The following is a 24,824-nucleotide window of genomic DNA, read 5'->3' as shown; positions in this document are numbered from 1 at the left end:
ACCATCCCTGGCTGGCTCGAAGGGCCGAATGGCCTACTCCTACACCTATTGTCTATTGCCTTCTTTACCACAAAACTGGAAGTGTGAAATGATGCAATAATACAGTCTTACTATTGAGAAACAAGGAACTAGGAAACCCAGGATTTTGGTTTTAAGATCGGTGTGTGCGTGATCGTGCTGGGGAATGTGAGCTACTTTTATTTCAGAGATGAATTATCCAGAAAAAATGATTTGCACAGATTTCTCCTTTAACGGGTTGTCCTCATAATGATAAAACAGCTACCTGTAGGAACTCCTTTGTGACGTTAGGTATTCTCCAGGTGTATTGCACCTGGTAAACAGCAGTAGAAACAGTCAGACATGTTGCAAGCTAACGTTTGCTGGCGAGGCTGGTTGGCATGGTCAACCGCTGTAACATCTCTGAGCTGTTTGCATTAGGGGTTATTTTCCAGTGTTTGAACTGATGGTAGACTTCACAAGGAGTCATTTCTGTCTCGGAAGAAAGGAAGCAAAGATGTGAAATGGTTGATAAATCCAATGACTTGCAGGGTTGCGATGATTTAGTTTGCGATGTAATCCAGAGAACAAACCCACAGAGCAATAAATGATCATCGCCTGACAAATTCCTTTCCCCTTGCATTCCTATCCCAAGCCTATTGACTGAGGAACTGGCACTGTCTCTCTCTCGTGGGACCCTGCTTGCTCCTCTCTTTGCTTGCCAACCAATTTGAGTCTGGATTTGAGAGTGTCGGTGGGAGGCGGGGGGGGGGGGGGGGGGGAGAAGGGGGGGGGGGGAAGGGGGAGACCTTTTCCACTGTGGGCAAGTTGATCCAGCAACCAAACACAGCATTTCAGGGGCTCCTGCAATACGGAATCATCCTGAGGGTCAGGCTAACTTATGAAAAGGGATCTTCCTTTCACTATTGACATGCAGTGTCAGCACAGAGGGTTTGGATTCCACATCGATACAAACAAGGAGCTGCAGAGGCAATGAACCAAGGAACAGCATCACTCTGCAGCTCAGCAGGGCAACTCTCCAGCTCCTGCTGGAGGCCACATCTCCGGACTCAAATTTGGTATGGAATCAAACTACGCGGCACTAAAGCTGCAGATACAACATAACGGAGGCATCTAGATAGTCCTTTGCATTGCGGTAAACTGAAATCTGAAAATTGTGAAGAAATTGTGTTTCGGGTGAATGAGGATCAGAATGAAGGTTGGTCTTCCCTCTGTAACACCTGTCCAAAACTACTTACTTGGTTTTGTGGCTTCCTATATTCTTTATGGCGGTGGGGAGTGGGTGGGGGTGGGTGGGGGCGGATGAACGTCTGTGCTATAACGTGGATCCTATCTCACCAGTTGGTGGTCATTGTATGGCATGGCCTGGTGCTTTAGTTTTGAGCCATCCCAACACCATCTCAGCTTGGTGCCCCTAACTATACGAGCGTGATACTTCTGTTTCCTGTGGCAGGGTATCTCAGGAGCAGTTTGGCTATTGATGGACCTCCTTCAACTCTTTCCACCCAAGGATTGTGAGCAGTGAGTTAAGATTCATCCCTCGCTCGATCAGGGTTCAAGCCAGATGCAAGGATTAGAAGGACCCTGCTTAGCTCCCTCAATTCACTCTCAGAAAAATTAAAATGGGCGGTAATAAAATTGGAAAATTATAAACTATTAATTTTCTGCACCATAAAGGATTTATTTGATTTATTATTTTTTTTAAAAGGGAATCAGGTTCACTGTTGCTACTAGAGGATATTTCCCTTTAAAACAAAAGAAATTCTCAGAAATATGGGTCCAAATTTGGAGGAATGTTAATTATTCAATTTGTTTCCACAAGTTTCAAAACCGGTTTACAGCCTCTCTTTACATTTAACTAAAATTTAATAAAAGCAAAGCTTTTTCTGTACTTTTTCCCAGCTGAGTGCATACACATAATCTCGCAAACATTCACAGTTTCATTAAAATGAGCACACACACTCACACATACACTCCATTGAATTATTACTATTTAAAAAAGCTGTTATTGTCTTCTGTACTCAGGATAAAATATAACGGTTTATATTTTATTTTACATGTTCAAGGACACATTTTGTCAAATAATTTCTATTTCCCCCCTCACAGTTCTCTAACGGTGAACCAAATCCATCTTATTTTTTTGCTCGTTTTCCAGTTCGGACGTCATGGAATGCAAGATTTTTGTTTGTTTAACAGAACTAACGAAGGCTGGAAGTGAGTGCTACATTTGACAAGGGGGGTTGGCACTTCGATTTCTAATAGTCACCTCAACAAATAACAGACCATTTTGCCATGCACTGCATGGTCTCGGTTTGAATTGCACCAGACAAGTCATTCACTTGCATTTGTGTTCACAGCATCGAAACTATATATTTCTTTCTCATTTTTTGAAAACAATTAAAAACAGTGAATGTGTTGCATTTTGCACATTACATCCCAACATTGTTTCACACTATGTCGATGTATCTCAGCTGGCACGGTCCAGCTGTTAAGATTGGTTCGGTACTTCTCACGGTGTGTGGCGGGTTGAATATAAAATCTTCGGCATCTCATCCCAAAGGCACAAACAGCAGATTGAAGAATTCAACCCAAATGATAAGGCTTGACATGAAATCGAGAAAAAAAGGAATTGGATCTAGGGATGCTTTGATGTTTTATATATAGGCTGGGAAAACAAATCTCTTATCTGACAAAATTAATTTTTTTCTTAATATAAATGTTCCGAAATAGAATTATAACTTTGTATACGCTTAAGGGGCAGAGCTCTGTGAAGCACTTGATTCAATTTGAGTGTGTGACCTGCTTGTGTCAGCTCTCTTCTGAGGTTTACGGTAATACGTGGTGGCTGCAAAAAGAAAAGAAATAAAAAGTTAGCGATTTATCTTTACGCTTTTGCACAAGTGGATTATTCATGGTTTGCTGTGGGTTAGGGCGGTAGAGTTGCTGCCTTACAGCGCCAGATACCCGGGTTCGTTCCTGATGGAAGATACAGTTTCCGCGCTGTATCTTGAAACTAAACTAAACCTAAATGCCTTGCCGATTGAAATAATTTCAATCACACCCTCCACCAACACGAGAGGAGATGGTGCATCAGGTGTAGTGAGGAGGTGGCGGGTGACGTGGTGTTGTACAACGCTTGCAAAGTTAGGGTGACATGGTAGGTAGGGCTGCCAACTATCTCACTCCCAAATAAGGGACAAAAGGTGACGTCACCGCCCTGCGCCCCTTGTGACTTCACCCAGCCAGCGGCCACGTGCTCCCGCTCCACCAATGGCGGCTGTCCCGGCCGGGAGGCAGGTTGCAGCACAACCTCCGACAGGCGGTGCCCGGGCCTCCGGGCCTACACTGTCTGAACCTACACTGTCCGGACCTACAGTGTTCGGGTCTACAGTGTCCGGGCCTACAGTGTCCGGGCCTACACTGTCTGGACCTGCACTGTCCGGACCTACAGTGTCCAGGCCTACATTGTCCAGACCCTACAGTGTCCGGGCCTACACTGTCTGGACCTACACTGTCCGGACCTACAGTGTCCGGACCTACAGTGTCCGGGCCTACAATGTCCGGGCCTACAGTTTCCGGGCCTACAGTTTCCGGGCCTACAGTGTCCGGGCCTACAGTGTCCGGGCCTACAGTGTCCGGGCCTTCAAGCCCCCCCCCCGAGTCTAATACGGGACAAGGGCGGTCCCGCACGGGACAAACCAATTTAGCCCAAAATATGGGATGATCTACAGTCCCGGCTAATACGGGACAGTTGGCAACCCTAGTGACAGGACAATTCTTTCTTAGCGGGTAAGTGTAAGTATCCAGCCTTGTGTGTATCCAGCCTTGTAACTATTCAGCCTTGACATTTGTGTAAGAACTACCTCAACGAGGATGTAACTGATTTGGAATGGCAGTGTTGGGCTGGGACCTGCAGATAAAGACTGAGCGATCCATGGGCTGCAGGCATCCTAGTGTGTGTGTGTGTGTGTGTGTGTGTGTGTGTGTGTGTGTGTGTGTGTGTGTGTGTGTGTGTGTATGTGTGTGCGTTTGTGTGTGCGTGTGTGTGTGTGTGTGTGTGTGTGTGTGTGTGTGTGTGTGTGTGTGTGTGTGTGTGTGTGTGTGCGTTTGTGTGTGTGTGTGTGTATGTGTGTGTGTGTGTGTGTGTGTGTGTGTGTGTGAAAACCACAGAGATGTTATGGAGCCGATTCAGTGGCCAGTGCTGCACACATCTCCCACCCATCAGTGTGTCAGGTACATGAGGGCTGAAAGATCTTAAGGCTTGTGATTTCCATTTCTCATTGAAATTTCTTCAAAGCGGTCGTGATTAGTTCCAGCCAAAGACACTAATGGGACATTCAAAACACTGTGCACATTTTATTTTACTGATGTGGACACAGCCCGGACCATCACACAAACCAACCTCTCTGCCAATAACTCCATTCACACTTCACGCTGCCTCGGCAAGGCCACCAGGATAATCAAGGATGAATCTCACCCCGGCCACTCCATCTCCTCCCACCTCCCATATGGCAAATGGTATAGAAGTGTGAAAACGCACACCTCCGGATTCAGGAACAGTTTCTTCCCAGCTGTCATCAGGCAACGGAACCATCCTACCGCCAATTAGAGAGCAGTCCTGAACTACTATCTACCTCATTGGAGACCCATCGGACTATCTTTGATCGGACTTTATCGGACTGTATCTTGCACTAAACGTCATTCACATCATCCCCTTTATCATGTATCTGTACATTGTGGACGGCTCGATTGTAATCATGTATTGTCATTCCGTTGACTGGTTAGCACGCAACAAAATCTTTTCACTGTACCTCAGTGCGCGTGACAATAAACAAAACTCAAACTCAAATTTGTGCATGAGCCCGAAGGAGGGTCCTGACCCACAGCGGCACCTATGCAGGTTCTCCGGAGATGGAGTTACTGCAGCACTCTGTGTCGAGGTTTGTACTTACTGTCTATGCAGGTTATCCTTGGCTGCTCCCACTGCCCGTTTGGCTGGCATTTGATGTTGGGGAAATGGCGCTGTAGGAATCCATTTTTACACCGATATCGTATCAAGGAATTAATTTCGAAACGCTCTCTCTTCTTTCCAAAGCTCTTGGCGTGTTCCACCTCCGGAGGTTGACCGCATGCAACTGGTTGGGGGTGGGGGAGGAGGAAACGAAGATCATTACTTAAAGAACCACCGATGGCTGATACTGTCCACTGAACCCGCCTTAACCCAGCCTAGCTCACTGGCGTCAGTTGTGTGTTGTGCTGGGAGAGCTGTACATTGTGCATTTAGGGCGGTCACGGTGGCGCAGCGGTAGAGTTGCTGCCTTACAGCGAGTGCAGCGCCAGAGACCCGTGTTCGATCCTGACTACGGGCGCCGTCTGTACGGAGTTTGTACGTTCTCCCCGTGACCTGCGTGGGTTTTCTCCGAGATCTTCGGTTTCCTCCCACACTCCAAAGACGTACAGGTTTGTAGGTTAATAAGCTTGGTAAATGTAAAATTTGTCCCTCGTGGGTGTAGGATAGTGTTAGTGTGCGTGGATCGCTGGTCGGCGCGGACCCAGTGGGCCGAAGGGCCTGTTTCCATGCTGTATCTCTAAACTAAACTAAACTAAACTAAACTAAGCTCTGCATTGCTTGATGGCATCAACTTTCAAAAGAACATCTAATATGTCAGTTCTGATGGATATTGATGATTTTGAGGGCGTCATGGTGACACAGCGGTGGAGTGGCTGCTGCCTTACAGCACCACAGACTCGACTACGGCTCGATCCTGACTATGGGTGTTGTCTGTACGGAGTTTGCACGTTCTCCCTGTGACCACGTGGGTTTTCTCCAGGTGCTCCGGTTTCCTCCCACACTCCAAAGACCTACAGGTTTGTAGGTTAATTGGCTTTGATAAAAAATTGTAAATTATTGCTAGTGTGTGGGATTATGCTAGTGTACAGCGTTATTGATGGGCAGCGTGGACTCAGTGGGCTGAAGGGCCTGTTTCCACACTAAAGTATGTACCCATAAAGTCTAAATCTAAAGTCTAAGCTAAATCCCTTACCCTCCATTTAAAAGCAAAGAAATCAGTTTGTTTCATGGCAAACATCCATCCCACAAGAGAAAAATCAATTAGTTCCTGGTGTGTGTAGCATAGTGTTAATGTGCGGGGATTGCCGGTCAGCATGGACTCGGTGGGCCGAAGGGCCTGTTTCCATGCTGTATCTCTAAACTAAACTCAATTAAACTAGTCAACGAACTCACTCCTAATTGTAGGTCTGTTGCCAAGTTCAAAATTGAAGCTAAATCAGCCAGGTTGACAGAAATTATTTTGCTGTGATATATCGTTTTTTTGTGTGATACACTTGCGAGTTGAAATAAATAGTAAAATAATCTGTGCATCTAACAAGAACTGTCTGAGTTACTCCAGCACTTTGTGCTTTTTTTGTAAACCAGCATTTGCAGTTCCTTGCGTCTGCAAGAAATTATGCCTGATACCTACTCATATCGATATTTGTTTCATTTATTTTTGCTTGAGAATATTTTTTGACCTGATCAAGGCCTCTGGCTCATCTTTAGATAAATATCCATGACTGACCTTGGATCAGAAAAGTCATAAAGCCTTGAAAAGAATTAAGATTATCCGACATTTCAGTTAAGTAGATTGTAGCAAGGGAGGAGTCTTTTGAAATGGACTCAAAGTTTTGACAAACTTTATTTCTTCTTAATGGTCTCAGAAGGATCAATTGTAATTGATCAATTGTGCAATTGTAAACTTGGTAACCAAGTTCCTAAATAAGGCCATTTTAGTGTTGTACTACCAATCATTAAAGAGTTCCTGACACTTCAGGTTCCTTGAAAGTTTCTTGAAAGAGACACCACAGGTAGACAGGGTGGTCAAAAAGGCTTTTGGCATATTGGCCTTCATCAGTCAGAGCACTGAGTATAGCAGTCGGGAGGTCATGTTATTGCTGTGGAAGATTTTGACGAGGCCACACTTAGAGTATTGTGTTCGGTTTTGGTCACCATGTGTAATAAGGAAAATGTTGTCAAGCTGGAAAGGGCGCAGAGAAGATTTACGAGGACGTTGCCAGGACTCGAGGGCCTGAGCTGCAGGGGGAGGTTAAGCAGGCCAGGACTTTATTCCTTGGAGCGCAGGAGGACGAGGGGTGAACTTATAGAGGTGTACAAAATCATGGGTGGAATAGATCGGGTAGATGCACAGAATCTTTTTGCTCAGAGTATGGTAAAAAAGCACAAGAGGAAATAAATTTAAGGTGAGGGAGGAAAGATTGAACAGGAACCTGAGGGGTAACTTTGGTACACAGAGGGCGTGGGTATATGGAACGAGCTGCCAGAGGAGGTAGTTGAGGCAGGTACTATTGTTACATTTAAGAGACATTTGGACAGGTACAGGGATAGGATAGGTTTGGAGGGTTATGGGCCATGGCGGGAAGGTGGGACTAGTGCAGATGGAACATGTTGGTTGTCATGGGCATGTTGGGCTGAAGGGCCTGTTTCCACGCTGTATGATGCTACCACTCTCTATGACTCTACGACAAGCATCAATCTGAAATGGAGACACAAAAAACTGCAGATTCTGGATACTTGTGTCAAACAGAGTGCTGGAGTAACTCAGCAGGTCATGCAGCATCTCTGCAGGGCATGATGGGTGACATTTCGGGTCAGAACCCTTCTTCAGAAGGATCTCAACCCAAGAGGTCATCTGTCCAGGTCCTCCAGAGATGTTGCCTGACAGGCTGAGATACCCCAGCACATTATAATCTGAAATGGGATTTAGCACAAGAATGCAGATAGTGAAAGTGAAGGAGGACAATAAGCAATGAGCAAAATGCATCTGTCATTGCCGTTTTCTGATTAATGTTAGGATCGGGTCTGTTTTACCAGAGTGTCTTCATAAGTTCATAAGCTCATAAGTTCTAGGAGAAGAATTAGGCCATTCAGCCCATCAAGTCTACTCCTCCATTCAATCATAGCTGTCGTATGTTGAAAGGCTGGAGCGATTGGGCTTGTATACACTGGAATTTAGAAGGATCAGGGGGGATCTTATTGAAACATATAAGATAATTAGGGGATTGGACACATTAGAGGCAGGAAACATGTTCCCAATGTTGGGGGAGTCCAGAACAAGGGGCCACAGTTTAAGAATAAGGGGTAGGCCATTTAGAACGGAGATGAGGAAGAACTTTTTCAGTCAGAGAGTGGTGAAGGTGTGGAATTCTCTGCCTCAGAAGGCAGTGGAGGCCAGTTCGTTGGATGCTTTCAAGAGAGAGCTGGATAGAGCTCTTAAGGATAGCGGAGTGAGGGGGTATGGGGAGAAGGCAGGAACGGGGTACTGATTGAGAGTGATCAGCCATGATCGCATTGAATGGCGGTGCTGGCTCGAAGGGCTGAATGGCCTACTCCTGCACCTATTGTCTATTGTCTATTGTCTATAGCTGATCCATCTCTCCCTCTCAACCCCAATTCTCCTGCCTTCTTCTCATAACCCCCGGCACCCTTACCAGTACCGAATCTGTCAACCTCCGCCTTAAAAATACCCATGCTAGATATTGGAAGCTTGTGTTATATAGAACTAGATGGTATGTTTGTGCGAATATTGAAATATCTCCAGATAACCAATCATTGTTACTTTTTAATTTTTTATTTGGTAAATGTACCATACTGTCTTATCATAATTTCTATTTATCTATCTATCTATCTATCTATCTCTCTCTCTCTCTCTCTCTCTCTCTCTCTCTCTCTCTCTCTCTCTCTCTCTCTCTCTCTCTCTCTCTCTCTCTCTCTCTACCTACCTACCTACCTACCTACCTACCTACCTATCTATCTATCTACCTATCTATCTACCTACCTACCTATCTATCTATCTATCTATCTATCTATCTATCTATCTATCTATCTATCTATCTATCTATCTATCTATCTATCTATCTATCTATCTATCTATCTATCTATCTATCTATCTATCGTTGTTTTTTTATTTTGTTTATGTTGACGATGTTGTACTGATTTGTATATACCCCTGTGAAAAATCGATAAAAACTTAAGTGAACCCCCCCCCTCACTGACTTGCCCTCCACAGCCGTCTGTGGCAATGAATTCCACAGATCCACCCCCCTCTGACATGGAGCACGGGTGTTACAGTGCAGGTGTAGCCCCAGCTTACCTGTTCCCTTCTTGCACGTGTAAGGCAAGTGGTAGTTGCAGGGGACATCATTCCACTGGCCATTCTCGTGCCATATCATCACCACACAGTCTTCGCCAGTGCTGAAGAAACTGTCCGGCTGATTGGGCCGCCAGTTCTCGTACAACTGTTGCAGAGAAAGAATGTCACCTTATCCTGAATAGCTAATAGAATTACGCACACAGAGGATAATACTAAACATAAACACCGAATATTTAATCAAACACCCCTCGCCTTTATCCACCTATCACTTGTCCGGCTTTGTCCCACACCCCCCCCCCCCTCCCACTGTGGCGCAACGGTAGAGTTGCTGCCTTACAGCGAATGTAGCGCTGGAGGCCCGAGTTCGATCCCGACTACGGGTGCTGTCTGTACGGAGTTTGTACGTTCTCCCCTTGACCTGCGTGGGTTTTCTCCGAGAACTTTGATTTCCTCCCACACTCCAAAGACGTACAGGTTTGCAGGTTAATTGGCTTGGTAAATGTAAAAAAAATTGTTCCTAATGTGTGTAGGACATTGTTAATGTGCGGGGATCGCTGGTCGGCGCGGACTCGGTGGGCCGAAAGGGCCTGTCTCTGCGCTGTATTTCTAAACTAAAACCCACTAAATGAATAGAGATCTGATATTGTCATTTTCTGATTAATGTTAGGATCGCCAGGTTGAGACTGGTTTATCCATGTCTTCTTAAACTCAAGGTGCAGAATTCCAGCTTTCTCCCCATACTATAATCAGTCAGTAGAAGGCTCACGACAGAAGAATAGTGAAAGGCTTGGATAGAGCGGATGTGGAGAGGATGTTTCCATTAGTGGGAGAGTCATAGCCTCAGAATTAAAGGACGTTCTTTTAGGAAGGAGATGAGGAGGAATTTCTTTAGTCAGAGGGTGATGAATCTGTGGAATTCTTTGCGACAGAAGGCTGTGGAGGCCATCAGTGGATATTTTTAAGGCAGGGATAGATAGATACTTGATTAGTACGGGTGTCAGACGTTATGGGGAGAAGGCAGGAGAATGGAGTTAGGAGGGAGAGATAGATCAGCCATGATTGAATGGCGGAGTTGATGGGCCAAATGGCCTATTTCTACACCTATCACTTATGACCCAAAACATTGTCTGTCCATTTCCTCCACAGTTGCTGCCTGACTCGCTGAGTTACCCCAGCACTTTGTGTCTTAATCTAAATGGAAGATCGGCATTCCACCCAATTATTAATTCTCCCCCCCACCCCCACTACGATCAGTCTGACGAAGGCTCCAGACCCGAAACATCGTCTGTCCTTTTCCCTCCATAGATGCTGCCTTAACCACTCAGCTCTCTGAAGTCACCACTAGACAATGAGATAAAACAATGGCTATTTGTGACTAGCTTCTTCAGTGATATTTCAATTAAGTTTGTAGGAAAAAAAAACTGCAACTGCTGGTTGAAATCGAAGGTAGACACAAAATGCTGGAGTAACTCAGTGGGTCAGGCAGCATCTCTGGAGAGAAGGAATGGGTGACGTTTCGGGTCGAGACCCTTTTTGATGAGTTAAAGATTTGTTTATTTATTCACTGCAGAATCTTGCCATTCATTTCCCCACGTTCACCAACGGGTGCTTTTTGTTCTTATTTCTCCTGTGACGAGCTTACATTTACTTTATCATAGAAACATAGAAAATAGGTGCAGGAGTAGGCCATTCGGCCCCTCGAGCCAGCACCGCCATTCAATATCATCATGGCTGATCATCCAAAATCAGTACCCCGCTCCTGCTTTCTCCCCATATCCCTTGATTCCGTTAGCCCTAAGAGCTATTAAATTTTTAAATTTTTTTTAGAGATACAGCGCGGAAACAGGCCCTTCGGCCCACGGAGTCCGCGCCGCCCAGCGATCCCCGCACACTAACACTATCCTACACACACTAGGGACAATTTTTACATTTACACAGTCAATTAACCTACATACCAGTACGTCTTTGGAGTGTGGGAGGAAACCGAAGACCTCGGAGAAAACCCACGCAGGTCACGGGGAGAACGTACAAAATCCGTACAGACGGCGCCCGTAGTCAGGATCGAACCTGAGTCTCCGGCGCTGCATTCGCTGTAAGGCAGCAAATCTACCGCTGCGCCACCGTGCCGCCTATATCTTACTCTCTCTTGAATACATCAAGTGAATTGGCCTTCTGTGGCAGAGAATTCCACAGATTCACAACTCTCTGGGTGAAAAAGGTTTTTCCTCGTCTCAGTCCTAAATGGCCCACCTCTTATTCTTAAACTGTGGCCCCTGGTTCTGGATTCCCCCAACATTGGGAACATGTTTCCTGCATCTAGCCTGTGCAATCCCTTAAGAATTTTATATTTTATATCGTCAAGGATCTCCACCATCCGGGCCGTGCCGTCTTCTCAGCGCTAGCGTCAGGCAGGAGGTACGGAAACCTCAAGTCCCACACCACCAGGTTCGTGAACCAACCTGCACAACCGTAATCCACAATGCACAATCCAAATGCACAACATTTAAGAGATATATAGGAAAATAACTGCAGATGCTGGTTTAAATCGAAGGTCGACACAAAATGCTGGAGCAACTCAGCGGGTCAGGCGGCATCTCAGGAGAGAAGGAATGGGTGACGTTTCGGGTCGAAACCCTTCTTCAGACTGAAGAAGGGTCTCGACCTGCATCGTCACCCATTCCTTCTCTCCTGAGATGCCGCCTGACCCGCTGAGTTGCTCCAGCATTTTGAGTCTACCTTACATTTAAGGGATAGGTCGTTAATTCGCAGTCAAAGCTCACCAATGGGCTGGAATCTGTCCAACGGAAATCCCCCTCGATTGTCTTGTCATTCAATCCAACCCATTGATAATCCTGGGCATAACCTACAAAGAGACAGCAAAAGGCACATCTTACTTTGGCCAGTACTTGGCAGAAGAAATATCATGGATATACTTTTCTTTCACTCTTGTACTTAAGTACGATTATGTTCATGTACAGTCAGATTTTACTGAACTGTATGCAAGAGAGGAATTTCACTCTGCCTAGGTACATGTGACAAAGTACCATTGAACGCCAAATTAAAGTCAGTGCACAGATGCTTCTTGATAGTAAAATACAAAGTCCTGGAGTAACTCAGTGGGTCAGGCAGCATCTGTGGAGGGAATGGAGAGGCAACATTTCGGGTTGGGTCGGAAGAGGCATTCCTGCCTGTTCCCTCCACAGATGCTGCTTGACCGCTGACTTATCCCAGCAGTTTGTGTCCTCTTAAAGATGCTACATCTATCCGAAGCAGCATTGACCAAAGTAATGTAGGTAAAATGGAATTGACAATACGATTGAAGGCAAGAAGGGAAAATAATCATTGTATTGGCCCTAAAAATAGGAATTAATATTGGAACAACGTGCACGCATGCAAGAACATTTATGAAGCGTTTTGAAAACGTAGCCTTTTGTAAGGAATTTGTGTTGTTGATGGAAAGGAAGTGTCTGGTTTGGGACAAAGCTAGTTGGAAGCATGTTCATTGATGGAAGAGGAGCGGACATTTCATTTGAGATTGGAGATGAAAGGTTAGAAACATTTAAAAGATGATGGAGACCAGATGAGAAGGTGACGTGATGTTGACGGTTTGAAACATAACACGTGATCCTTACAATGCGTTAAATACAGCGCGGACAATCGGCGACTGGCCGGGAACGTGGACGGATCCTGCGGCCGCCGTGAACGAAGACCCTGTGGGCCGATGCCTACAGGGGAAGCTCGGAAACCCCGGAGACTGGGGCTGCTGGCGGCTACAGATGCGAGGAGCGGGCCGGTGGGAGAGGGAACTGGGCATTGCCTCCAGCGCCTTCAAGGTCAGCTGTAGGAGGCGCCCCCGGGATACAGGGGCGGGCGGTCGATCTGGCGAGGAGAGGGACGTCGGTTGTGGGCCTGCAGCAGCCTGGGGCTTACCTGGGCTCACCTGGGCTCACCTGGATTGGGGGCACTCCAGTACTTTGGACTTTGTCTTTGTAAACGGCGCCAAGATATGGCGACTGTGCATTTGTGACCTGTGCAAAATAACTGTGCTGTGCAATGCATACGCGGCAATAACGAACCATGGAGCCATTGAAATACTCACTGTTGACAAAGGCCTGTTCCTCTGGAGTGGTAAGGCTGGCCAGGTGAGCTTCCTGCTTCCTGCACTGGTTCTCAGCCTCCTCCCATGTCTGTCTGTCAGCGAAGTGCTTGTAGCAGTGACCCTGAAACTTAGCCCAACCAACGTCACACTTCTCCACATCTACGGGGCAAAAGGTGTCCATTACACACTGCCACACAATCCTTTACTGCTGGAGCTCAGTTGCACACGCGGAACGCCATTCAGGAATTTGCTTCCAAAAATCATCATCGACAAATGATTGCAGCACACAAGCTTTCAGGAAACCATTCCCTTAAAACCAGGGAGATTCAACCACATGCTTTCACCTGTACTTTGTCACCCATTAACTTATGGCACTGTTGTGACTGTAGAGGTTGCAATGTTCAGCCATGGCTTATTCCTGTTCTTCATTGACCTGTGTGTTTGCACCATGTGACTTTGAGGTTCATTCCCTTGAACAGTTTGAACGTGACTCCTTTTCCTACCATTGCAATCACAGTTCCTACCGGTAGGCATACAATAAACAATAGACAATAGGTGCAGGAGGAGGCCATTCGGCCCTTCGAGCCAGCACCGCCATTCAATGTGATCATGGCTGATCATTCTCAATCAGTACCCCGTTCCTGCCTTCTCCCCATACCCCCTGACTCCGCTATCCTTAAGAGCTCTATCGAGCTCTTTCTTGAATGCATTCAGAGAATTGGCCTCCACTGCCTTCTGAGGCAGAGAATTCCACAGATTCACAACTCTCTGACTGAAAACGTTTTTCCTCATCTCAGTTCTAAATGGCCTACCCCTTATTCTTAAACTGTGGCCCCTTGTTCTGGACTCCCCCAACTTTGGGAACATGTTTCCTGCCTCTAACGTGTCCAACCCCTTAATAATCTTATACGTTTCGATAAGATCTCCTCTCATCCTTCTGAATTCCAGTGTATACAAGCCTTTAGCCTATACAGGAGGCTTCAGCCTATTCCCGTGTTGGTAGACTGGTACCTCACTCGGTTTGCTACGCTGCGGAATTCTGCTTCATTACGGTGTGGCCCCTCCCCTTGTTAATGAAGATGTACGCTTTGGTTGCTGAGAGGCTCTGCAAAGCTCCCCCCTCTGTCGGAAAACCTCCAGCAAAGAAGACCCCAGGGCTCCAATGTGGAGAGGCTCCGTACGAGGTATGGCGTTGGGGGTCGGGGAAGTTGGCAGAGTTGTTTAGTGGCGTTAGGAGCTGCACCCTGGGCTGCACAGTGCGGGAACCATGCTGGCATCTCCTTGATCCACACTAGCTTCTTCCTCGTCACCTCCTCTCAGAGATGGTAGGAACTGCTGTGTCTCCCCTCGTGTGCTTGTCATCACGGAGAGAGCGCGGCATCGGGAAGAGCTGTGCTGGCAAAGTGCACTTGGGACACCAGCTTCCTTCATACCTCAGAGAAGAACACTGGGCCTGAATGGTCTGAGGGCCAACTCTGAGCAACGGTTCACATCCAAGTGCTGAGACCAGGCTCCTTGTCCTTTAGTTTAGTTTAGGTTGGAGAGGCAGCGCGGAAACTGACACTTCTGGCCCACCGAGTCCGTGCTAACCAACGATCACCCATGCACGAGTTCTGTCCTGCACACCCGGGACAATTTACAGGAGCCAATTAACCTACAAGACCTGCGCGTCTTTGAAACGTGGGAGGAAGCCAGAGCACCCGGAGAAAACCCCACACAGTCTCAGGGGGAAAGTGCAAACTCCCTGCAGACAGCACTCGTAGTCAGGATCGAACCCGAGTCTGCAGCGCTGTGAGGCAGCAACTCTACCGCTGTGCCACTGTGCCATTCCAACCAACCCCAGCTGTTATCCTACGTGACCAACACCAGCCTCATTAGCACCCTCCCCACACGCCCATGGCTGAGTTGATTCCTGGCACCTTCGCTACAGTACATCAGTAATGCAGCTCTCTATACATTATGTTCCGATAACACTTTCTAACATTGACTCCATTATTCCCCTTGGTCCCAGCTGTGCTGCCTGAAAGCTGAGAAACATTAGTCCATCATATATCACCATAGTTATCGGCAGTGTATAAAATGGTAGAAGCCAAAACCCAACGGACACAGAACATAATCAGTCAAGCGCTGGAGAAAGTTATCAATTCAAAGAGGAGGACTTCAAAACGTCAAGGAGTTTAAAACTTCAAGGACAAAATCAGAAGGTTTATGCATTCAGTTAACTCTGTGGACCAGGCAAGTCTGCAAAAGTTCTTAAGATTTATGGCAGAATTTTCATCTTGATGTGGCCTGAATTCACACAGACGCAAGGACTTAGGAATGGCCCTGATTGTTGCTTCGTGAACCCTGAAACTCTGATTGATAATATCCCATGTACTTTGTTTAGTGAAAAGTCTGCACTCAAATATTTAAGTTGCCTCCACATGCCTCCTACACGGATCATGTGACAGATCAAAACTAGAAGATTAGATCAGTGGATGAACTGGAAGGAAAAGTGTGGAGAGATGAATAGATTCAGGCAAGGGCAGGAAGAACAGGTTAATAGTCATGCTGGGTCTAACATCAACATAAACTGACTTGCTGTTAATAGAAATTACAAGCTGTCTTAATTGACAAACCAGATCTATTTTTTTTAATTTGGTCTCCATTTATTGAATTTTTAAAAAAGTAAATGGGTTTGACACAAAACTAAAATTTAAAACTAAAGTTAAAACTTGAGTTTAGGGTTGGATGTACAACTATACTCATCATCTCCCAGACCTATCCCCATAACCTTTATATTTGTAATTCTCTTTCTTCCTTGCTAATAAAAATAAAAATAAAATATTAAAAAGAAAAGAAATTACAAGCTGTCTGATCCTCACTTCTACTCAAATAAATGACCATTGATGGTAAAATGGATAAACTAGTTTTCAAGTTTCTTGGAACAACAACAGTTAAAAGACATTTGGACAGGTATTTGGATAGGAAAGGTTTAGGCTATGGGCCAAACGTGGGCAGGTGGGACTAGCATGGGGCATCTTGGTCAGCATGGATAAGCTGGGCCGAAAGGCTTGTTTCCATGCGGTGTGACTCCATCAAGAACATTTGTCTATTGTCTATTGTCTATAGTTCGTAAGTTCATAAGCGATAGGAGCAGAATTAGGCCGTTCAGCCCATCAAGTCCACTCTGCCATTCAATCATGGCTGATCTATCTTTCCCTCTCAACCCCATTCTCCTGCCTTCTCCCCATAATCCCTGGCACCCGTACTAATCAAGAATCTGTCAATCTCCAGCTTAAAAATAGCAATTGACTTGGCCTGTGCTCCTTCAAAGGTTAAATGACTGTCTTATTCAAAAGATAAATGCGATCTATCTATCTTTGCAACAATCCAGCACCTGTTCACTTAACAAATAAAAAGTTTATTTGCTAACATTAAAGAAAATTGGGAGGCATCACAAAAGTGGCCAACTCTTTAATCTGTCAACCATAGCTCCCACCTGCATGGCAAAACTCCCAATACCTCAGTGCAGCATTTATCAAGAGAACAAAGTATTAACCCAGTCAGTGTGGGAAGGAACTGCTGGTTGAAACTGAAGATAGACACAAAAAGCTGGAGTAACTCAGTGGGATAGGCAGCATCTCTGGAGTCTCGGGTCGAGATCCTTCTTCAGACTGAGAGTCGGGGAAAGGGAAACAAGAGAAGAACTGCAGATGGTGGTTTAAATCGAAGGGTGAAACAAAATGCTGGAGTGACTCAGCAGGTCAGGCAGCATCTCTGGAGAGAAGGAACGGGTGACGTTTCGGGTCGAGACCCTTCAGTCTGAAGAAGGATGTCGACCCGAAACGTCACCCATTCCTTCTCTCCAGAGATGCTGCCTGCCCTGCTGAGTTTCTCCAGCATTTTGTGTCTACCCACAGGGGATATAGATGTTGATTTAGAGAGATATAGAACAAATGAACGAAAGATATGCTAAAAGGTAACGATGGTAAAAGGAGACAGGCCATCGTTAGCTGTGGGCTAGGTGAAAATGAGTTACAGACAATGAAACTCATCAGGAAGACATTGACAATGACTCGGCTGGGGGAAAGACAGAGAGAGAGGGGATGCAAGGGTTACTTGAAGTTAGAGAAATCAATACTCATACCACTGCGTTGTAAGCTGCCCAAACTTAACCCTGTCAGTGCTGGAGGGGAAAGGACAGATACCAGGGTGGCAACAATCAGGGTTGGGCAAAACAGAAATAAAAACTGTAGGTCATGCAGCATCAGTGGGAGAGAGTAAACTGCTCTGATGGAAAGCCAACGAGCTGAAATGGTTCATTTTGTTCCATCGATCCAGCATGTCCTGTTTATATTTCTGTTTTTATTTCAGATATCCTGCGTTTGCAGCGTTTTGCTTTACAGAGATGGTACACAGGAATTAATTGCATCGTGGTGAAAATTTTGCCAAAGGGTCAACAAGCAATATGAAATGGAGGAAAAAAAAGTCAATTGTTACAAAGGTTTGAACATAAGTAGCATTACAAAGATCTAGGTGATCTATAATAGTTTGTTCACAACATATGATGTGGAAAAGGGGACCACTTATACCATTGAGGTCGGATTATCAGGGATGATTTATCCCTATGTCTCGCATTAAAATAGTGCAGATTAATGATTGATTGATTGATTGATTGATCAATTGATTGATTGATTGATCGAATGATTGGTTGATTGAATGCAAGATTCAGCATTGAAACAAGCCCCTTGGCCCATGAAGCCCACACTGATCATCGATCCCCTGTTCTATGTTATCCCACGTTTGCATCCACTCCCATCACCCTTTACAGAAGCCAAAGAACCTACAAACCCTCACGTAGTTGGGATGTGGGAGGAAACTGGAGTATCCGTAGGAAACCCACACGGTCATAGGGAGAGCATGCAAACTCCACACAGTCAGCACCTGAGGTCAGGATTGACTTGGGCTCTGGCGCTGCGAGGCAGCAACTCTATCAGCGACACCACCGTGCTGCCCTCATGGTTGATGAGAATAGTCTTAACCTTACCTTGATATTATTCACGTAATGATCTAATTCTCAGTTTAGTATGGCATGGAATGCTGGTTTAATTGTTCACTTGGGGACTAAAGTGTGGATTCTGTCTCATATCATGAATATGTCAACTCAGGAGTTGAATTCAAAGTGAATAAAAATATAAAATCTTGCATTCTATGAATGCCAAAGCAAAAAGAGTAAGAAGCTCTGGAATACCAAAGGTGGCAGCAGATACGAAGCTGGAGACGATGAAGGGAGCGTTGGATCATTGACACCAATGCGGCATGGTGGCGCAGCGGTAGATTTGCTGCCTTACAGCGAATGCAGCGCCGGAGCCTCAGGTTCGATCCTGACTACGGGCGCCGTCTGTATGGAGTTTGTACGTTCTCCCTGTGACCTGCGTGGGTTTTCTCCGAGATCTTCGGTTTCTTCCCACACTCCAAAGATGTACAGGTATGTAGGTTAATTGACTGGGTAAATGTAAAAAAATTGTCCCTAGTGTGTGTAGTAGGATAGTGTTAATGTGCGGGGATCGCTGGGCGGCGCGGACTTGGTGGGCCGAAGGGGCCTGTTTCCGCGCTGTATCTCTAAATCTAAAAAAACCCAAAAAAACCCCATCTAACACCGCAATTCCACCCACTTTCTTCTGACCCTACTGATCCGCAATAATCAGTGACCATTCTTCACGTACTGTTTTAGTTTGTGATTTGACTGAAGGGTTATCTCAGCTAAGCCCAACCCAGTAAAATGCTACTTATGCAATTTTGGATGGTTGTCCCTTTAGCTTGTAACCAAGCACTTCTACCTGTAGAATTTGGCTGAACGACTTTGATTATGTGGAGGTATGCACAAAACGCTGGAGTAACTCAGCGGCTCAGGCAGCATCTCAGGAGAGAAGGAATGGGTGATGTTTTGGGTCGAGACCCTTCCTCAGACTGATGTCAGGGTGAGGGGGCGGGACAAAGATAGGATGTAGTAGGAGACAGGAAGACTAGTGGGAGAGCTGGGAAGGGGAGGGGAAAGAGAGGGAGAATTGGAGGGCAGGAGGAATCGCAGAGGAGGAGCAGTGAGAGAGCATGTTGCTAAACTCTCGTCGAAGAGAGGAGGAGAACTTATTCAAAGTGGACATACTTTGAGGAGAATTTGCAGTGGCGCGGCAAGATGATGTACATGGAAGCCGGCAGAGAGCAAAGAAGTTTTGCCTTTCTGTTCATAAGTGCTTGTGTACTCCCTTCCTTGTCCCTCCCTTCCCCTCCCCCTTCCCAGTTCTCCCACTGTCTTCCTGTCTCCACCTATATCCTTTCTTTGTCCCGCCCTCCCCGACATCAGTCTGAAGAAGGGTCTCGACCCGAAACGTCACCCATTCCTTCTCTCCTGAGATGCTGCCTGACCCGCTGAGTTACTCCAGCTTTTTGTGACACCCCCATTCACTCAATGCTCATTTGAGATCATCTTCATTGCAAGGTCACTGGATGGGGATGAAGATATTGAATTTGCAGAAGAATTTCCTATTCCATTGTCAAATCTGCAGTGGTCAATGATATCACTTGGATTATTCTTGGTGTAATCTTATAAATGCTTCTGTGCTAGATCCATTATCTACCTGCAAGTTCTATCATAATCCCTCCCCCCCCCCCCCCCCCCCCCCCACCTTTCTTGAACCAAGATTTAAACTCACAAGATTTAAAACTTATTGGTTTGTAGCTTGAATGTATTCTTGGCCACAAACTGAGATTGACACCTTAGAAGAAAAACCCAACAAACCATCAGCAGGGCAGCAGTTGAGAAACGTACGGCATTTTCGCATCCTTCCTGAAGCACCACTCAACATTATTATCAACTCAATGCTCTCTCTTGATCAGAGGTAACCACAGAGGAAAAGCTGCGAGAAATTTTTCCCTTTCAGATAAATAACTCAATAATGCGTTCTGGCCTTTTCCTACCTCCAGTTCCCTCCCCTCTACTTTCAGTCTGAAGAAGGGTCCCGACCCGAAACGTCACCCATCCGTTTTCTCCAGAGATGCTGCCTGAGCCGCTGAGTTACTCCAGCATTTTGGGCCAATCTTCAATAATGTGACTGCACCTTTCGTGGGCTGGCTCCTTCACGCCTACTCTGCAATCTATTCAGTTTTTGCTACAGATATGTCTGGTTGTAATATTATCCATTTGAGATAGCCGTCTGTTTCTCTTCAAAGGAAAATCAGATTCAGAAGATGAAGTGACTTTGAGTTGGACATCTAGTCTGGATTGGCTACTGGAATATTGCATAACATCCCAAACGTTGAAGCAACCTTAAGCATGGAAGTGGATCGTTGCACAGAATTCTGGAGATCTAGTGAAATCTTGGGATTGTGAGAATTTAATATTTAGTTTCGTTTATTTACAGCGTGGAAAGTGGCCCTTCGGCCCACCATGTCCACACTGGCCTCCGATCACCCATTCATGCCAGTTCTATGCTATCCCACTTTTCCATCCACTCCTGCACACCGGGGACAATTTCAAAGCTTTTCACGGTACCTCAGTACACATGACAATAAACTAAACCTAACCAAAAAAGACCTACACGCCCACACATCTTTGGGATGTGGGAGGAAACCCACACGGTCGCAGGGAGAACGTGCAAACTCCACGTAGACAGCGCCAGAGGTCAGAATCAAACCCAGGTCTCTGGTCCTGTGGGGCAGCAGCTCCACCTGCTGCATCGCTGTGCCGCCCTGAATGCTTCAAGCCAGCCAGGAGTCAAACCTAGAATTTTACAATCGATAATTAGACGCGTTATCCATTGCCCCACCTATCCCAATATTCCTCAGGACATATATTGGTTTGCACTTTTAAGATGAACAAGACGACTCTTTGGCCCCAGCCAGGTTGACGATGTACAGCAGCCTCACTGTAAGCTGACGAGTAAATGGAATGCAATGTGGAGCCCATACTAATGGTAGGATAGACACAAAATGCTGGAGTAACTCAGCGGGACGGGCAGCATCTGTGGAGAGAAGGAATAGGTGACGTTTCGGGTTGAGACCCTTCTTCAGACTGGTACGGGGTACTCATGGTCGGATTCCAGGTTTAATTGCTGCTCTCTTTCTTACCATGGTGATCTTAATTGCAGCACTTCTGGAGAAGTCGGGTATTGGAATTGGTTCAGTGCTCTGGTCCACAAAGACACGTGAAAGGAAATATCAGGCATGAAGAATGGTCACCGTTGACAACAATAGTCTAAAGGCGCAGGTAGGAATCAGTACACTCAGGAGAGAAGGGGGCAGATGTGTGTTGGGACTGAGCAGATTGGAGACACAAGTTGATCTCCTTGTGAAACTCTCTACAGTCCATATCAGAAATTTCACCGAAACATTGTCACAAATCACTGACAAAGTTTGAGTTTGTAAAATGTAAGTTTCTGTGTGATGATGAATCTCATCACACAGCTGATCTTCTTGAGATCCACCCCATTTGTCGCCTGGGACAAATTTACCTTGTACACTGCACAATGATAATAAAGTTTGTATTGTATTGTATTGTATTGTATTGTAAAATCACCCAAAGAATTGGCCTCCACAGCCGTCTGTGGCGATGAATTCCACAGATTCACCTTATTGCCCATATTCATCGTCACACAGAAACTTATATTTTGCAAACTCAAACTTTGTCAGTGATTTGTGGCAATGTTTCGGTGATTTTCCGATCTGGACTGCGGAGAGTTTCACAGAAAGGTCCAAGATATTCGTGGGCCTATCTTTTTTCCCCAGGCTTGGCGCTTCATTGGAAATAGAGGATGGTTTCCTTTCAATTAATCTAACATATTGGTTTAGATTTCAGTGTAGTTTAATTTAGTTTAGCGATACAGCACGGAAACAGGCTCTCCGGCCCACCGAGTCCGTGTCGACCAGCGATCCCTGCACGGTAAGACACTATCCTACACGAGGGACATTTTTTCACATTTATACCAAGCCGATTAACCTACAAGCCTGTACTTCTATGGAGCGTGGGAGGAAACCAAAGTTTTCGGGGAAATCCCACACAGTCACGGGGGGAATGAACAAACTCCGTACAGACAAGTACCCATAGTCAGGATCGACCAGGGGTCTCCAGCGCTGTGAACGCTGTCAGGCAGCAACTCTACCGCTGCACCTAAGTGCACGCAAATTTTCCCAATGTTGTGCACAAACTATCAAAACAATCACAGTCGGGTCCCTAAGAAAGAGAAGAAAATGTTAATCAGGGGAACTAAAATGAAACACTGTGGAAGTCAGACCCAGAATAAGTTGCCCGGGACAAGTCGGGCGAGAGTTTGTAAGCTTGTTAGTAGAATTAGCTGAAGCCTCTTTCTCGTACCAATTTCACAGAGGTTTCCTCCGTAGCTGGGTAGGCACAAGCATTTGACAGAGTCGATGCCATCCGCACAGGTAGCTCCATTCAGACAAGGACTCGAATGGCACTCGTCAATCTCTGCAAGAAATCAAGTTCCGCCATTAGGATTTCAAGCAGGGAATTCCTGGACAGGGTTGGGAGAAAGAGAAAGGGGATCCCTCTGCACACTTATCCGGACGGCATCCATTTGGTGCCATGATCAGCTCTATTGCCACAACTACCCTAGAGAAGCATGCTGAGCAATTGGAACCTGACTGATTGCTTGAGTCAGCTTCTGAATGGGACCCTTATCACCATTTAGAAGGTAGACACAAAATGCTGGAGTAACTCAGCAGGTCAGGCAACATCTAGGAGAGAGGGAATGGGTGACGTTTCAGGTCGAGACCCTTCTTCAGACTGATGGATGGGTCAGTCTGAAGAAAGTTCAGTCAGTACAAGGGTCTCGACCCGAAACGTCAACCATTCCCTCTCTCCTAGATGCTGCCTGACCTGCTGAGTTACTCCAGCATTTTGTGTCTACCTTCTAAATTATCACCATTTAGCTTAGTTTAGTTTAGTTCAGAGATACAGCGCGGAAATAAGCCTTTTGGCCTACCGAGTCCGTGCCGACCAGTGATCCCCACACATTAACACTATCCTACCCACACCAAGGACAATTTGCTTTTATACCGAGCCAATTAACCTATTAGCCTATGAGCCAATTAATATTAATCTATTAATATGAGCCAATTAACCTACGTCTTAGGAGTGTGGGAGGAAACCGAAGATCTCAGAGGAAACCCACGCAGGTCACGGGGAGAACGTACAAACTCCGTACAGACAGCACCCGTAGTCAAGATTGAACCCGGGTCTCTGGTGCTGCCAGGCAGCAACTCTACCGCTGCGCCACTGTGACGCCCACTCTGGCAAACATCCCTTTTGCTTCCCCTAGGATTTTGTCATCTTGCTTGAGTTGTCTTTGCCTGTTAAAGTTATTTTGTAGGAATTTGAAATGACAACATGAGAATCCAAGTAGCTTGTTCTGGGAAGACCTGTCAAGAACTAATCAGATTCCTGTCTTCCTCACTGGAATATACAGTTGGAATGACTTCTGACCATGTCATAGAGTCATAGAGTCATGAGATTAGTGTAGATGGGCAAAATGGCCAGTATGGGCAAGGTGGGCCGAAGGGCCTGTTTTACTGCTGCACGACTCTATAACTGTGAATGTGAGGCAAACATTGAAAATCATTGCGCCTTGTCAAAATTGGAGACTTATGTGGCTCGTCCTGCAACACGTCAAAAGCTAAATAACCTAATTCTTTCCTAGTTGATATTTCTAACGCTACATTCAGCTCCTCAGCAGCTTCATCATGCATGGCTCAAGATGGAGGCCTGTGGATAAGCACACAAGTCTTGCCCTTTCATTAGTACCTGCTGTAAGCAGAGGGTTACAGTTTTTGCAAGAGTTTAGGGATGAGGGATATTGGGGCAGGAGCATATATTGCATTCAAAATGGCGCCTAGTTTGCTCAGACATTGTGGCACTCGGGGGGTTGGGGGGGGGGGATGCAGTAGCTAACTAGCAGAGCAACATTGTTTGAAACTGTAAAACCTCAGTGATTTACTGAAGCAAACCTTCAGGACTGAATGCAAAGGTTTTACAAAGGTACAGGGAAACAATTGTTGAGCAAACTAGAGCAACTAGTAAAACAGTTAGTCACAAATGTCAGAGCATTCATTACACATTGTTCTTCAAAAATGAAAAAAAATAGTTCACAAATAATTGAATCAACTTTACTCGTCCAGTGTGACAATTGCATTGGGCTTAATTGACTACATCACACAATCCTATAATTGCAGCCAAAAGATATTGTGGGCTGCAGTCCGCATTTCCATTTCACACAAACCTTGGTGACTTATCCTGTAAAATAACTCTTCAGATACAAATATTAGACATGTTCATAACTTCATGCAAAGGGAATGGATTGCAATGGGAAATCCCAATGTTATCTGCAAAGGCACAGGTCAGGGCTGCAATCTCCAACCCAGTTTTACACCAGATCTCATGCTCTTTCCCAGGACAGCTCGAGCAACAGTGAGACGTGACCTTCATGTTCACAACGCAGTGGGTTGGCGTAAAAGGGATCGTGTGTAATACCAACGATGCAGAA

The 24,824-nt window shown here is 45.8% G+C and overlaps 1 protein-coding gene across 3 annotated transcripts in view; it reads right to left on the bottom strand.

Annotated features, from left to right (window-relative positions):
• Nucleotides 1–891: 891 nt before the first annotated feature.
• The window catches only part of LOC144608968 (aggrecan core protein-like), a 101,450-nt gene continuing 77,517 nt past the window's right edge, over nucleotides 892–24,824 (bottom strand). For 2 of the 3 annotated variants that reach the window (XM_078427241.1, XM_078427242.1), the window contains 6 exons: nucleotides 22,637–22,750; nucleotides 13,285–13,443; nucleotides 11,966–12,048; nucleotides 9,186–9,330; nucleotides 4,971–5,153; nucleotides 892–2,863 (listed from right to left, as the gene is read on the bottom strand). In XM_078427241.1, coding sequence (XP_078283367.1) covers nucleotides 2,769–2,863; nucleotides 4,971–5,153; nucleotides 9,186–9,330; nucleotides 11,966–12,048; nucleotides 13,285–13,443; nucleotides 22,637–22,750 — 779 coding nt within the window. In that variant the 3' untranslated portion in view covers nucleotides 892–2,768. The remainder of the gene's footprint in view (nucleotides 2,864–4,970; nucleotides 5,154–9,185; nucleotides 9,331–11,965; nucleotides 12,049–13,284; nucleotides 13,444–22,636; nucleotides 22,751–24,824) is intronic. The other variant, XM_078427243.1, reaches the window with a different exon arrangement.

Source organism: Rhinoraja longicauda, chromosome 33, assembly GCF_053455715.1.
Source record: "Rhinoraja longicauda isolate Sanriku21f chromosome 33, sRhiLon1.1, whole genome shotgun sequence".
Taxonomy (NCBI): domain Eukaryota; kingdom Metazoa; phylum Chordata; class Chondrichthyes; order Rajiformes; family Arhynchobatidae; genus Rhinoraja; species Rhinoraja longicauda.
This window is presented reverse-complemented; position numbering and strand designations above follow the sequence as displayed.